At 45.4% G+C, this 16,273-nt stretch overlaps 1 protein-coding gene across 1 annotated transcript in view; it reads left to right on the plus strand.

The window, feature by feature from the left end:
* Nucleotides 1–16,273, plus strand: part of PROZ (protein Z, vitamin K dependent plasma glycoprotein) — a 37,003-nt gene that overhangs the window by 4,994 nt on the left and 15,736 nt on the right. The window contains exons 2-3 of the mRNA XM_056560107.1: nt 3,516–3,646; nt 14,457–14,620. Coding sequence (XP_056416082.1) covers nt 3,516–3,646; nt 14,457–14,620 — 295 coding nt within the window. The remainder of the gene's footprint in view (nt 1–3,515; nt 3,647–14,456; nt 14,621–16,273) is intronic.

Below are 16,273 nucleotides of genomic sequence, written 5' to 3' on the forward strand. Positions count from 1 at the left end.
AACCCACCCCTTTGTCACTACGCTCCCTCGACCCAGGATGCCTCAGGTTTAGGTAGCGACTCGCCACACACAACAGAGGACCATTAATTCCGGGCCATGAAGGACCAGATGTGGCAGGGCCCGGACTATGGGTCAATCGTACTGCCTGTGCCGTACCTACCTGCGCGCCCCCACTTGGAATGCACCCCCAGTGGGGACAGATTTGCCAAAGCATAGGTATGATACTGCGCACAAATATACATACACAGACACCTTAAATGGGCACTGTCAGATACAAAAACCCTATATATGTTGAACATCTTTCCAATACATAAAAAGCAGCATGTAAAGATCAATGTTTTCGCTCCTAGGCTTCTTCCGGGACACCCCGGAAGAAGCCTAGGAGCGAAAACGTTTGGGTGTGGAGGTCTGCACACTGCACTTGCTGGTATCACTATTAACTAGTGTACTTTGATGTTTATGTTTACATTTATGCCTGTTTACATCTGTTTATGCCCATATATGAACTAGCTTGCTTACTTTGCACATGGCACTTTATTGCTTTGCTGCTACATTATTGTTATTAACTAACTGTTGAGCCATATACATACTCTCTTGATGAATTTTTTACCATTGTAGCTGCTATAGCTCTCCTCTTAAAGGAGCAGTGCCTCATATTTATGCTGCTAGTTCCAAGCGGCTTCTCTTGCACTAAGTTGCATTTCATATGTTGCATATTTTGTACTTGCGTGCATAGCCCCCATCTTTTCAGTTCTCACCGTAGCACCATTTTTTATGTGATTTTATTGTGTCTTGTCTTTCATGCATATTTGTTAAATAAAGTATCTTTTTCATAACTATGATCTTTACACGCTGCTTTTTATGTATTGAATTTTCAGTTTTGGCGTAGATCAGTTACGCATGGGAAGTTTGTATATGTTGAACATCTTTGCAAAACATTAACCTTTCTAATATACTGTCAGAAATGGGCAGGGAAGGAGTGCACACTATTCTCGCCCACTCCCCTGTCCCTGCCTACTTACGTACTTGCCCTAGACGACAGGTCCATAACCACGGTGACAGTCCCTCCCTAGACAAGTGAGGGACGTAAAATGTCAAAATAATAAAATACAATCAGACTCAGGTCAAGGAACAGTAGGGAACACACAGACTAACAAAACAAAACTAACACACTCACACAATGAGTCAATGTCCACTCTCCACGTCAAAAGCCAGGAGATGCCAAAGTACAAAATCGCTAATATCAGAGAGAAAAGTGAGAGCAGAGCCAAAGGGTCAAAATGCCAGATATCACAGATACAGTATAAAGCTAGCTAGGAGACAAACAGAACTCTTTAGCAAGCAAAGACTGGGAGTAAACTGCCAGCTTAAATAGGTCCGGACCAGGTGTTCAATAAAGTTCAGTTGACCAGTCTCAGCAGGCAGGCATAACCAAAGCAACAAGACCAAACAAAAGCTCTCAGTGCAAGTTAACCCTTCGGTTCCTTACATATACTTCATAAGAAAAATTTATTTCCCTTTCATAAAAAATCATGGCTTTGTCCAAGCTAAAGCCCAGGCATGTATAAAGTCCAGTAAGTGTGTTAGCACTCCTCTGTGCTCTTTCCTGTCTGATAGTACTCCGCTGTGCTCTCTCCTGTCCTATCAGACGGCTAACCCACCTTAACTTACTGGACGTTATCAATGCCTGTGATTCAGCTTGGACAAAGCCATGATTTCTATAAACAGGAAATAAAATTTGCTTATAAAGTATATTTGAAAGGTTAGTTTTCTTGCTAAAATATACAATATATAAATATATATATATATATATATATATATATATATAGTGACATTGTGGCAACACAAGGGTGTATTTCCCTAGCTAACCCTGTAGAAACCTCTACCTGTGGCCTAATTAATGAGATAGCAGAAAGGGGAAGTGTGTTTCAAAGGATGTCAAACAGAATAGTTGGTGCTCTCCCTATAAGACAGCATGGTGGCAGGGGTCCTGCGGAGGAACACACAGCCTGAGCTGTGAGTGGCCCCAAAGAGTGGAGTTGACAAGACACACAGCAAGAGGTTGCAAACGCTGTGTGTGAACAGTGAGTAGAAGGTTGCAGGAGGCATTAGTTTAACTGGCAGGGAAAAGCCCACCAGTTGATAGACAGAGCATGCTGGATTGTTTAGTTAGTGACTGGATATTCTAGGGTTTTGTTTTGTTCCTGTGTTATGTTTTTATTTATCCTGAAAACTGTCTAATAAAGATGGTGAGGGGCCGGACTTGCATAAAGTACTGTTGTTTGCCAGTTTATTGAAGTGTCCAGTGTCCAGTGGCCGTTTCAAGGACGATCCCAGAACTATCCCCAGGGAGAAATCCTTACTATATACATACAGGTAAAACTAAAAAAATGTAAATATCATGCACAGTTCATTTATTTCAGTAATACAACTTAAAAGGTGAAACTAATATATGAGAGACTCATTACATGCAGAGCAAGATAGTTCAAGCTGTGATTTGTCATAATTGTGCTGATTATGACTTACAGCTCATGAAAACCCCAAAGCCATGTCATCTGCTGGTGCTTGTCCACTGTGCTTCATTAAGTCCAGGGTCAACGCATCCACCTACCAGGAGATTTTGGAGCACTTCGTGCTTCCTTTCCGTTTAAGGTCTATTCACACGTATAGTATTCTGCGCAGATTTGATGCGCAGGATTTCAAGCTGTGTTCAGAAAATCCTGCACATCAAATCTGTAGCTGTTGCAGATTAGTTGCAGATTGATCTCTCTCCCACCAAGCGATCGCTCCACCCATTGAAGCAGACAGGCTCCCTGTCATCAGCTGACTAGTGAGTCAGGTCTCGGCCACATTGCAACCAGGGAAAAATCTGAGACAACAGTCATTTTGTATGCTGTTAAAAATAAATATTGGGTTGAAAATCAAGAATTGTGAGAAAACAGTCACACACAGGTACGAACTACACTAACTTTACAGCCCCTGTTGCATAGTAAAATGGAAAAAAAATCCTGGAATACCCCTTTAATATACCAGCATTACCCTTTGTATCTGTTATTTTATGTAACACATGTAGAGAGAAGACAGCACTGGATTCCTCCGTCATGCCCGTGATCATCCGGAAACCCCAGATCACCACATTACTATTATTACTGTTACTTTAATAAAAGTTAAGTTTTAGGGGGTGGGATTAAGAAGGGTATTAGTGACCCAGGGTTTTGTCCCTGGGTCAATGGTGTTATATATGAAACCCCAGTCAAGACACACATGCAAACAAATTCCAGATCACAACACCAAGTCCGGTCTTGGTGCTGTGATCTGTGTGTTATTTGATATTTGTATTTTTAAGTGTATACCATAAAAAAACAAAAACACATTTCTCAAAAAGTATGTGTACCGTAATATTTTTTTCTCTGTTCATTTAGCAAATGTACCAGTGACCTCCCCTCTAGGCAAACAAAGCCCTTGCCCTCAAAGTGTACATTGCCTGGACCCTGATCTTTGAACTAAAAAAAAAGCATTTCTACTATTTACCAGCTCTTAAAAGAACATTGCTTCCCATTTTATCGAGGGAGCAAAATGGCAAATTCTGTGCAGACACTGTGCATTTCCTTCTTTATACTCTTCATTCGGCAGACGGAACAAACAGGTATGATCTCATTCAAAATTATTGCATAAGTATCAAAGTTATATGTGACCAGATTTTCTTTTTATCCAAATAAAATGTAATAGTAAAAAAAAGGTAAATGTTATCCCAACTGCTATGTCTCTGATACTAAAGCAATTGGTTTTGACCATTGCTAATCTGATCCATTAATCAGATAAATATTATTTGAGATACAATATTGCACACAATATAAATATGTTGATAGGACAATATGCAGGAAATGTCTATTTGTATATTGTTTTTTCCTGACAAGAAATCTGCACACAAAAATGAAAAGTTAACTGTATCCGAAGATGGTTTATGTCTATAGGTAGCTTTAGTTATATCACTTTTCAGGACTCTTTTGTTCTCGTGTTCTTATGGATATTTCTAGAAGCCTGTCTGTTCATATATTGTATTTATCAGGACAATGAAGCTCAGACACAGTAAAAAAATGCATATAACATCATCAATGCTGCTAGTGGGGTTACTAGTGCTTGGCGCAAAAGCATTGTCATTATTAGAAGCGTTGTTTACAAGGCATTCAGATAAACAAAGACATTCAGAATGCAAATGCTTTTGACTTGTACACAACAATGGCGAGTTATCCCAATGCTTGCTGTTGTGCAATAGACTGCTGTATCTTAGGGCACCCAGCAGATGTCAGTACAGTGCCAGTATGTGGCTTAAATACAAAGAAGAGGGAACAATGCCACCTACTGGTAAGATATATTAATAGATCTCTTAAATGGGCACTGTCAGATTCAAAAACTTTTTATATGTTGTACATCTTGGCAAAACATTAACATTTCTAATATACTTCATAAGAAAATTTTATTTACTTTATATAGACATCAACATCAAGACTTATAAAATTATGGTTTTGTCTAAGCTGAAGCACAGGCATGGGCAAAATCCAAGTGAGGGTGGGCTAGCACTCATCTGTGCTCTCTTTTGTCTGATAGTACTCCTCTGTGCTCTCTCTGGTCTGATAGCACTCCTCTGTTATCTCTCCTGTCTGATAGCACTCCTCTGTGTGCTCTCCTGTCTGATTATACTCCTCTGTGCTCTCTCCTGTCTGATAGTACTTCTTTGTGCTCTCCTGTCTGATAGGACTCCTCTGTGTGCTCTCCTGTCTGATAGGACTCCTCTGTACTCTCTCCTGTCTAATAGCACTCTTCTGTGCTCTCTCCTGTCTGATAGCACTCCTCTGTGCTCTCTCCTGTCTGATAGTACTCCTGTGTGCTCTCTCCTGTCTGATAGGACTCCTCTGTGCGCTCTCCTGTCTGATAGGACTCCTCTGTGCTCTCTCCTGTCTGATAGCTCTCCTCTATGCTCTCTCCTGTCTTATAGCACTCCTCTGTGCTCCCTCCTGTCTGATAGGACTCCTCTGTGCTTTCTCCTGTCTGATAGGACTCCTCTGTGCACTCTCCTGTTTGATAGGACTCCTTTGTGCTCTCTCCTGTCTGATACTTGTAGAAAAGAAAAAAGAACAGACAAAGGTGCGCACCTAAGTTACCTCCAGTGCGGCAGCCGGCTCCCAGTTACCTCCTTTGTGGCAGCCGGCTCCCAGTTACCTCCAGTGTGGCTGGGCACATACAATGGGAGGAGGCAGGCCTGTCTGATAGCACTTCTCTGTGCTCTCTCCTGTCTGATAGTACTCCTCTGTGCTCTCTCCCATCTGTTAGGACTCCTGTGTTCTCTCCTGTCTGATAGCACTCCTCTGAGCTCTCTCCTATCTGATAGCACTCCTCTGTGATCTCTCCTTTCTGATAGGACTCCTCTGTGCTCTCTCCTGTCTGATAGATCTCCTCTGTGCTCCCTCCTGTCTGATTGCACTCCTCTGTGCTCTCTCCCGTCTGATAGGACTCCTCTGTGCTCTCTCCCATCTGATAGGATTCCTCTGTGTTCTCTCCTGTCTGATAGCACTCCTCTGAGCTCTCTCCTGTCTGATAGCACTCCTCTGTGCTCTCTCCTGTCTGATAGGACTCCTCTGTGCTCTCTCCTGTCTGATAGATCTCCTCTGTGCTCCCTCCTGTCTGATTGCACTCCTCTGTGCTCTCTCCTGTCTGATAGTACTCCACTGTGCTCTCTTCTGTCTGATAGGATTCCTCTGTGCTCTCTTCTGTCTGATAGGACTCCTCTGTGCTCTCTCCCATCTGATAGGACTCCTCTGTGCTCTCTCCCGTCTGATAGGACTCCTCTGTGTTCTCTCCTGTCTGATAGCACTACTCTGAGCTCTCTCCTATCTGACAGCACTCCTCTGTGATATCTCCTGTCTGATAGGACTCCTCTGTGCTCTCTCCTGTCTGATAGCTTTCCTCTATGCTCTCTCCTGTCTTATAGCACTCCTCTGTGCTCCCTCCTGTCTGATAGGACTCCTCTGTGCTTTCTCCTGTCTGATAGGACTCCTCTGTGCACTCTCCTGTTTGATAGGACTCCTTTGTGCTCTCTCCTGTCTGATACTTGTAGAAAAGAAAAAAGAACAGACAAAGGTGCGCACCTAAGTTACCTCCAGTGCGGCAGCCGGCTCCCAGTTACCTCCAGTGTGGCTGGGCACATACAATGGGAGGAGGCAGGCCTGTCTGATAGCACTCCTCTGTGCTCTCTCCTGTCTGATAGTACTCCTCTGTGCTCTCTCCCGTCTGATAGGACTCCTGTGTTCTCTCCTATCTGATAGCACTCCTCTGTGATCTTTCCTTTCTGATAGGACTCCTCTGTGCTCTCTCCTGTCTGATAGATCTCCTCTGTGCTCCCTCCTGTCTGATTGCACTCCTCTGTGCTCTCTCCCGTCTGATAGGACTCCTCTGTGCTCTCTCCCATCTGATAGGATTCCTCTGTGTTCCCTCCTGTCTGATAGCACTCCTCTGAGCTCTCTCCTGTCTGATAGCTTTCCTCTATGCTCTCTCCTGTCTTATAGCACTCCTCTGTGCTCCCTCCTGTCTGATAGGACTCCTCTGTGCTTTCTCCTGTCTGATAGGACTCCTCTGTGCACTCTCCTGTTTGATAGGACTCCTTTGTGCTCTCTCCTGTCTGATACTTGTAGAAAAGAAAAAAGAACAGACAAACGTGCGCACCTAAGTTACCTCCAGTGCGGCAGCCGGCTCCCAGTTACCTCCAGTGTGGCTGGGCACATACAATGGGAGGAGGCAGGCCTGTCTGATAGCACTCCTCTGTGCTCTCTCCTGTCTGATAGTACTCCTCTCTGCTCTCTCCCGTCTGATAGGACTCCTGTGTTCTCTCCTGTCTGATAGCACTCCTCTGAGCTCTCTCCTATCTGATAGCACTCCTCTGTGATCTCTCCTTTCTGATAGGACTCCTCTGTGCTCTCTCCTGTCTGATAGATCTCCTCTGTGCTCCCTCCTGTCTGATTGCACTCCTCTGTGCTCTCTCCCGTCTGATAGGACTCCTCTGTGCTCTCTCCCATCTGATAGGATTCCTCTGTGTTCTCTCCTGTCTGATAGCACTCCTCTGAGCTCTCTCCTGTCTGATAGCACTCCTCTGTGCTCTCTCCTGTCTGATAGGACTCCTCTGTGCTCTCTCCTGTCTGATAGATCTTCTCTGTGCTCCCTCCTGTCTGATTGCACTCCTCTGTGCTCTCTCCTGTCTGATAGTACTTCACTGTGCTCTCTTCTGTCTGATAGGATTCCTCTGTGCTCTCTTCTGTCTGATAGGACTCCTCTGTGCTCTCTCCCATCTGATAGGACTCCTCTGTGCTCTCTCCCGTCTGATAGGACTCCTCTGTGTTCTCTCCTGTCTGATAGCACTCCTCTGAGCTCTCTCCTATCTGATAGCACTCCTCTGTGATCTCTCCTTTCTGATAGGACTCCTATGTGCTCTCTCCTGTCTGATAGATCTCCTCTGTGCTCCCTCCTGTCTGATTGCACTCCTCTGTGCTCTCTCCCGTCTGATAGGACTCCTCTGTGCTCTCTCCCATCTGATAGGATTCCTCTGTGTTCTCTCCTGTCTGATAGCACTCCTCTGAGCTCTCTCCTGTCTGATAGCACTCCTCTGTGCTCTCTCCTGTCTGATAGGACTCTCTGTGCTCTCTCCTGTCTGATAGATCTCCTCTATGCTCCCTCCTGTCTGATTGCACTCCTCTGTGCTCTCTCCTGTCTGATAGTACTCCACTGTGCTCTCTTCTGTCTGATAGGATTCCTCTGTGCTCTCTTCTGTCTGATAGGACTCCTCTGTGCTCTCTCCCATCTGATAGGACTCCTCTCTGCTCTCTCCCGTCTGATAGGACTCCTCTGTGTTCTCTCCTGTCTGATAGCACTCCTCTGAGCTCTCTCCTATCTGAATCTGATAGCACTCCTCTGTGATCTCTCCTTTCTGATAGGACTCCTCTGTGCTTTCTCCTGTCTGATAGATCTCCTCTGTGCTCCCTCCTGTCTGATTGCACTCCTCTGTGCTCTCTCCTGTCTGATAGGACTCCTCTGTGCTCTCTCCCATCTGATAGGATTCTTCTGTGTTCTCTCCTGTCTGATAGCACTCCTCTGAGCTCTCTCCTGTCTGATAGCACTCCTCTGTGCTCTCTCCTGTCTGATAGGACTCCTCTGTGCTCTCTCCTGTCTGATAGATCTCCTCTGTGCTCCCTCCTGTCTGATTGCACTCCTCTGTGCTCTCTCCTGTCTGATAGTACTACTCTGTGCTCTCTCCTGTCTGATAGCACTCCTCTGTGCTCTCTCCTGTCTGATAGCACTCCTCTGTGCTCTCTCCTGTTTGATAGCACTCCTCTGTGCTCTCTCCTGTCTGATAGCACTCCTCTGTGCTACCTCCTGTCTGATAGCACTCCTCTGTGCTCTCTCCTGTCTGATAGCACTCCTCTGAGCTTTCTCCTATCTGATAGCCCTCCTCTGTGCTCTCTCCTGTTTGATAGTACTACTATAAGCTCTCTCCTGTCTGATAGTACTCCTCTGTGCTCTCTCCTGTCTGATAGTACTCCTCTGTGCTCTCTCCCGTCTGATAGGACTCCTCTGTGTTCTCTCCTGTCTGATAGCACTCCTCTGAGCTCTCTCCTATCTGATAGCACTCCTCTGTGATCTCTCCTTTCTGATAGGACTCCTCTGTGCTCTCTCCTGTCTGATAGATCTCCTCTGTGCTCCCTCCTGTCTGATTGCACTCCTCTGTCCTCTCTCCTGTCTGATAGGACTCCTCTGTACTCTCTCCTGTCTGATAGCACTCCTCTGAGCTTTCTCCTGTCTGATAGCACTCCTCTGTGCTCTCTCCTGTTTGATAGTACTACTCTGTGCTCTCTCCTGTCTGATAGCACTCCTCTGTGCTCTCTCCTGTCTGATAGCACTCCTCTGTGCTACCTCCTGTCTGATAGCACTCCTCTGTGCTCTCTCCTGTCTGATAGCACTCCTCTGAGCTTTCTCCTGTCTGATAGCACTCCTCTGTGCTCTCTCCTGTTTGATAGTACTACTATATGCTCTCCCCTGTCTGATAGCACTCCTCTGAGCTTTCTCCTGTCTGATACCACTCCTCTGAGCTTTCTCCTGTCTGATAGCACTCCTCTGTGCTCTCTCCTGTTTGTTAGTACTACTCTGTGCTCTCTCCTGTCTGATAGCACTCCTCTGTGCTCTCTCCTGTCTGATAGCACTCCTCTGTGCTCTCTCCTGTCTGATAGCACTCCTCTGTGCTCTCTCCTGTCTGATAGCACTCCTCTGTGCTCTCTCCTGTCTGATAGCACTCCTCTGTGCTCTCTCCTGTCTGATAGCACTCCTCTGTGCTCTCTCCTGTCTGATAGCACTCCTCTGTGCTCTCTCCTGTCTGATAGCACTCCTCTGTGCTCTCTCCTGTCTGATAGCACTCCTCTGAGCTTTCTCCTATCTGATAGCCCTCCTCTGTGCTCTCTCCTGTTTGATAGTACTACTATATGCTCTCTCCTGTCTGATAGTACTCCTCTGTGCTCTCTCCTGTCTGATAGTACTCCTCTGTGCTCTCTCCCGTCTGATAGGACTCCTCTGTGTTCTCTCCTGTCTGATAGATCTCCTCTGTGCTCCCTCCTGTCTGATTGCACTCCTCTGTGCTCTCTCCTGTCTGATAGGACTCCTCTGTGCTCTCTTCCATCTGATAGGATTCCTCTGTGTTCTCTCCTGTCTGATAGCACTCCTCTGAGCTCTCTCCTGTCTGATAGCACTCCTCTGTGCTCTTTCCTGTCTGATAGGACTCCTCTGTGCTCTCTCCTGTCTGATAGATCTCCTCTGTGCTCCCTCCTGTCTGATTGCACTCCTCTGTGCTCTCTCCTGTCTGATAGTACTCCACTGTGCTCTTTCCTGTCTGATAGGATTCCTCTGTGCTCTCTCCTGTCTGATAGCACTCCTCTGTCCTCTCTCCTGTCTGATAGGACTCCTCTGTACTCTCTCCTGTCTGATAGCACTCCTCTGAGCTTTCTCCTGTCTGATAGCACTCCTCTGTGCTCTCTCCTGTTTGTTAGTACTACTCTGTGCTCTCTCCTGTCTGATAGCACTCCTCTGTGCTCTCTCCTGTCTGATAGCACTCCTCTGTGCTCTCTCCTGTTTGATAGCACTCCTCTGTGCTCTCTCCTGTCTGATAGCACTCCTCTGTGCTACCTCCTGTCTGATAGCACTCCTCTGTGCTCTCTCCTGTCTGATAGCCCTCCTCTGTGCTTTCTCCTGTCTGATAGCACTCCTCTGTGCTCTCTCCTGTTTGATAGTACTACTATATGCTCTCCCCTGTCTGATAGCACTCCTCTGAGCTTTCTCCTGTCTGATAGCACTCCTCTGAGCTTTCTCCTGTCTGATAGCACTCCTCTGTGCTCTCTCCTGTTTGATAGTACTACTCTGTGCTCTCTCCTGTCTGATAGCACTCCTCTGTGCTCTCTCCTGTCTGATAGCACTCCTCTGTGCTCTCTCCTGTCTGATAGCACTCCTCTGTGCTCTCTCCTGTCTGATAGCACTCCTCTGAGCTTTCTCCTATCTGATAGCACTCCTCTGTGATCTCTTCTTTTTGATAGTACTACTATATGCTCTCTCCTGTCTGATAGTACTCCTCTGTGCTCTCTCCTGTCTGATAGTACTCCTCTGTGCTCTCTCCCGTCTGATAGGACTCCTCTGTGTTCTCTCCTGTCTGATAGCACTCCTCTGAGCTCTCTCCTATCTGATAGCAGTCCTCTGTGATCTCTCCTTTCTGATAGGACTCCTCTGTGCTCTCTCCTGTCTGATAGATCTCCTCTGTGCTCCCTCCTGTCTGATTGCACTCCTCTGTGCTCTCTCCCGTCTGATAGGACTCCTCTGTGCTCTCTCCCATCTGATAGGATTCCTCTGTGTTCTCTCCTATCTGATAACACTCCTCTGAGCTCTCTCCTGTCTGATAGCACTCCTCTGTGCTCTCTCCTGTCTGATAGGACTCCTCTGTGCTCTCTCCTGTCTGAGAGATCTCCTCTGTGCTCTCTCCTGTCTGATTGCACTCCTCTGTGCTCTCTCCTGTCTGATAGTACTCCACTGTGCTCTCTCCTGTCTGATAGGATTCCTCTGTGCTCTCTCCTGTCTGATAGGACTCCTCTGTGCTCTCTCCCATCTGATAGGACTCCTCTGTGCTCTCTGCCGTCTGATAGGACTCCTCTGTGCTCTCTCCCGTCTGATAGGACTCCTCTGTGTTCTCTCCTGTCTGATAGCACTCCTCTGAGCTCTCTCCTATCTGATAGCACTCCTCTATGATCTCTCCTTTCTGATAGGACTCATCTGTGCTCTCTCCTGTCTGATAGATCTCCTCTGTGCTCCCTCCTGTCTGATTGCACTCCTCTGTGCTCTCTCCTGTCTGATAGGACTCCTCTGTGCTCTCTCCCATCTGATAGGATTCCTCTGTGTTCTCTCCTGTCTGATAGCACTCCTCTGAGCTCTCTCCTGTCTGATAGCACTCCTCTGTGCTCTCTCCTGTCTGATAGGACTCCTCTGTGCTCTCTCCTGTCTGATAGATCTCCTCTGTGCTCCCTCCTGTCTGATTGCACTCCTCTGTGCTCTCTCCTGTCTGATAGTACTCCACTGTGCTCTCTCCTGTCTGATAGGATTCCTCTGTCCTCTCTCCTGTCTGATAGGACTCCTCTGTACTCTCTCCTGTCTGATAGCACTCCTCTGAGCTTTTTCCTGTCTGATAGCACTCCTCTGTGCTCTCTCCTGTTTGATAGCACTACTCTGTGCTCTCTCCTGTCTGATAGCACTCCTCTGTGCTCTCTCCTGTCTGATAGCACTCTTCTGTGCTCTCTCCTGTCTGATAGGACTCCTCTGTGCTCTCTCCCATCTGATAGGATTCCTCTGTGTTCTCTCCTGTCTGATAGCACTCCTCTGAGCTCTCTCCTGTCTGATAGCACTCCTCTGTGCCCTCTCCTGTCTGATAGGACTCCTCTGTGCTCTCTCCTGTCTGATAGATCTCCTCTGTGCTCCCTCCTGTCTGATAGCACTCCTCTGTGCTCCCTCCTGTCTGATAGCACTCCTCTGAGCTTTCTCCTGTCTGATAGCACTCATCTGTGCTCTCTCCTGTTTGATAGTACTACTCTGTGCTCTCTCCTGTCTGATAGCAGTCCTCTGTGCTCTCTCCTGTTTGATAGCACTCCTCTGTGCTCTCTCCTGTCTGATAGCACTCCTCTGTGCTACCTCCTGTCTGATAGCACTCCTCTGTGCTCTCTCCTGTCTGATAGCACTCCTCTGAGCTTTCTCCTGTCTGATAGCACTCCTCTGTGCTATCTCTTGTTTGATAGTACTACTATATGCTCTCTCCTGTCTGATAGCACTCCTCTGTGCTCCTTCATGTCTGATAGCACTCCTCTGTGCTCTCTCCTGTCTGATAGCACTCCTCTGAGCTTTCTCCTGTCTGATAGCACTCCTCTGTGCTCTCTCCTTTCTGATAGCACTCCTCTGTGCTCTCTCCTTTCTGATAGCACTCCTCTGTGCTCCCTCCTGTCTGATAGCACTCCTCTGTGCTCTATCCTGTCTGATAGGATTCCTCTGTGTCTGATAGCACTCATCTGTACTCTCTCCAGTCTGATAGCACTCCTCTGTACTCTCTGCTGTCTGATAGCACTCCTCTGTATTCTCTCCTGTCTGATAGGATTCCTCTGTGTCTGATAGCACTCATCTGTACACTCTCCTGTCTGATAATACTCCTCTGTGCTCTCTCCTGTCTGATAGTACTCCTCTTTTCTCTCTCCTGTCCTATCAGACAGCACAGAGGAGTGCTAGCCCACCCTCACTTACTGGACTTTGTCCATGCCTGTGCTTCAGCTTGGACAGGAGAGTTGTGGTGTCTGGGGTGTTGCTGTGATGTAAGTGCAGGGTCTGGTGGTATTAACCCTTAGATGTCGTGACGCCAGGTTGAGGTTTCCTTAGTGTTAATGGTCCTACCGCCAACCGTCCCAGAAATGGTAGGGAAAATAACGGAATGTCCACAGCAGACTTTGTGAATAAACTGAAGAACTTTACTTGAAGATTTTATGCAACAGTCTTGATACATACCAGTCTCTTAAGAGTTAACTGGAATGCAGGTTCCTCACAGGCTTTGCTGGCACTTTGAAGCAATGAGCTATGATGCAGGCCACTGTGCTACTAATTATAACATTTTAGCTGATAGTAGTCACTCAGGATTTGGTAGATTGAGCTTGGTAACTCACGGTTTAGTGGCAGCAGGTTCTTAGGCTTTGGCCTAGATGACTTGAGATTTCTGCTGAGATGTTTGTGCTTGCTTGATAATCCGGAACTAAGAGAGAGAATTTAGTGGCTGGACTAAGCTCATTGGTCAGCAAACCTGTAAGTCCTGAACCCAGTGAACTCCAGGTACATCACATGACCCTGGAAGGTCCTTAACCAATTATACATTACAACTGTACATCACGTGACCCGGAAAAGGTCCTATATGTATATATATATATATATATATATATATATATATATATATATACATATATGTTTTGTTTTCTTTTTCCTATATTTTTATATTATCTTTATATATTAAACAATATACAATTTATATGAGGCAACCAGGGGTAAGCCCTGCAGGAGAGCCCTATGGGAATGAAGGGACTCTGGCTGAGGGGACTTTAGACAGGGACAGGACTAGGTCCTGTATCGGGACACTACACATGATTTTACAAGTCATGATTTCTGTAAAAAGGAAAGAACATTTTCTTATAAAGTATATTAGAAGGGTTAAAGGTACAACTGCAGCCATAACAACTTATCCCCTGTCCACAGGATAGGGGATGTGTTTGATTGCAGGGGGATCCAACCGCTGGGACCCCCCGCGATCTCCCAAATGGGCCCCGTCACTGCCGCTCTGTGCGAGCAGCTAATGCGCGTAGCGTCGACCTCACTGAGGTCAACTGTATGCCCCCTCCATGCCCCCTCCCCATACAGCTCTCTCCCATAGAACTACATGGAGGAGGCGTAGCCGTGGGCCCGTGCAGGAGATTGCGGGGGGCCCCAGCGGTCGGCATCAGCGGTCGGAAACCCCACCCCGCGATCAGACACTTATTCCCTATCCTTTGGGGATAGGGGATAAGTTGTTATGGCTGCATATTTCTATAAATGTTTTGCCAAGATGTACAACCTATAAAAAGTTTTTGTATCTAACAGCGCTCATTTAAGGCTCCAAGCAGGTAAAAGTTGTTCCCAAAAAACATACAGTATAGATAACTGTGGGTGGATGTTGTATGCTTTTTTTTTTTATATAATGAACGTAAAAATTAATTAAATACATAAATAAATATTCTACTAAGATGTGAAGTGATTCATGCTTATGTATTATGCCGTTACCTTGTGGTACAAGTATTTATTATAATTATATTTTCTCTCTACAGTTTTCTTATCTAGTCAAAATGCTAACCAAATAATACAAAGAACCAAAAGGGCCAACTTCATGATTATAGAGGAATTTCGGAAAGGAAATTTAGAAAGAGAATGTCTAGAAGAAAGATGCACATATGAGGAGGCCAGAGAAACATTTGAAGACATAGATAAAACCGTGAGTTACATTATTTCATTGAAGGTTTTTTTTTTTTATTGCAAGTTATACTTCACACAATGCCCCTATATCATAGAAAATATCAGAATACAAAAAAAAGAATGCAGTAGGGATGGAAAAAAATTATTTATTAAAAATTTATTCAAATTTCGTTATAAAAAATAAAGTAAAATGTTAAAGTTCGTGTGTTTCTATTTTCTCTCTCTACTTTTTAATTTTTTTTAGGTACTACTACTACTCCCAGCATGGATCAGACTGTTCCATGATGGGAGTAGTAGTACCTGTACTAATAGACAGATCGCCCCGGATGTTACTTCTGACACCCAATGCAATCGTCCATAATATAGCAGAGATGCGGAGCAGCTCTATACGGCGCTCGCATCTCTGCTCTGTACCTCGGCCAGTGATGTGAATAGAACATCACTCATTCATATTTTCTGCTAAGAGTGGGGATTGGCCGGATGGTTGCAGCCGCATCTATACATTATACAGGAGGATTGCAAAGGGGCGATCTGTCAATTAGTACAGGTACTACTACTCCCATCATGGAACAGTGTGTTCCATGCTGGGAGTAGTAGTACTACCTTAAAAATGTAAAAAAAAAAGTCAAAAACACACACACTAAATTTTTATTATTGTCCGCTACATTTTTACTGCCCTGCCCGCCCACATAAATTGATCCCTGTTTAAAAATTAAGAAAAAGTTTGTTATAAAAAAAAGATACATTTCGTTAAATACAATTTTTTCCATCACTACTGTAAGATACAGTAGTGATGGAAAAAATTGTATTTAACGAAATGTATCTTTGTATTTTTTTTATTATTATTTTTTTAATGGTACCCTACGAAATTTTAATAAAAAAATCTCCATCACTTTTTTGGATCGCTAAAGTCCAAAAAAGAATAAAAAAACAACGGCAAAAACGCCAATGTTTAAACCAACATGGCACTTTTCTTGCCGTTTTTGCTCACCCATAGACTTCTACGGGGGGAAAAATGCCACGATTTCTGTGCAAAGAACGCCTAAACTAGGTTTTGTTGGGCATTTTGAAAAACCAGCCTCTGAGCCCAAAATTGCTGAAAAACACCAAAAGGATAAAAAAAAACGCCAAACTGAAAAACGTCAAGTGGATCTGGCATTTTGAAGTTTACTACTGACTTGCAGCTAACATCTGGACTTGGCGTTTTTTCGCTGAAAAAACGCCGTGCGGGAAAATTGGCATTTTTTACGTCGTTTTTGAAAAAACAATCCTCAGCGGAATTCCAGCCTGAAGAAGACAGTGCTTAATAATGTGGAACACATTTTAAGGGGGAGGTTTTAGGTATACTAAGCCTTTTAGTATTTCATGAACTTTATCCTGTGCTCATGGGTGTCTGCAAAGGGAAAAAAAATTATATACCGTATTTTTCGTCCTATAGGACGCACCGGCGTATAAGACGCACCCTATTTTTAGGTGCAAAATCTAAAAAATTAAAGATTTTGAACCCAATAGTGGTCTTCAACCTGCGGACCTCCAGATGTTGCAAAACTACAACTCCCAGCATGCCCGGACAGCCAACGGCTGTCCGGGCATGCTGGGAGTTGTAGTTTTGCAACATCTGGAGGTCCGCAGATTGAAGACCACTGCATAGGAGGTAATACTCACGTGTCCC

Source organism: Hyla sarda, chromosome 2 (genome assembly GCF_029499605.1).
Source record: "Hyla sarda isolate aHylSar1 chromosome 2, aHylSar1.hap1, whole genome shotgun sequence".
Classification (NCBI taxonomy): domain Eukaryota; kingdom Metazoa; phylum Chordata; class Amphibia; order Anura; family Hylidae; genus Hyla; species Hyla sarda.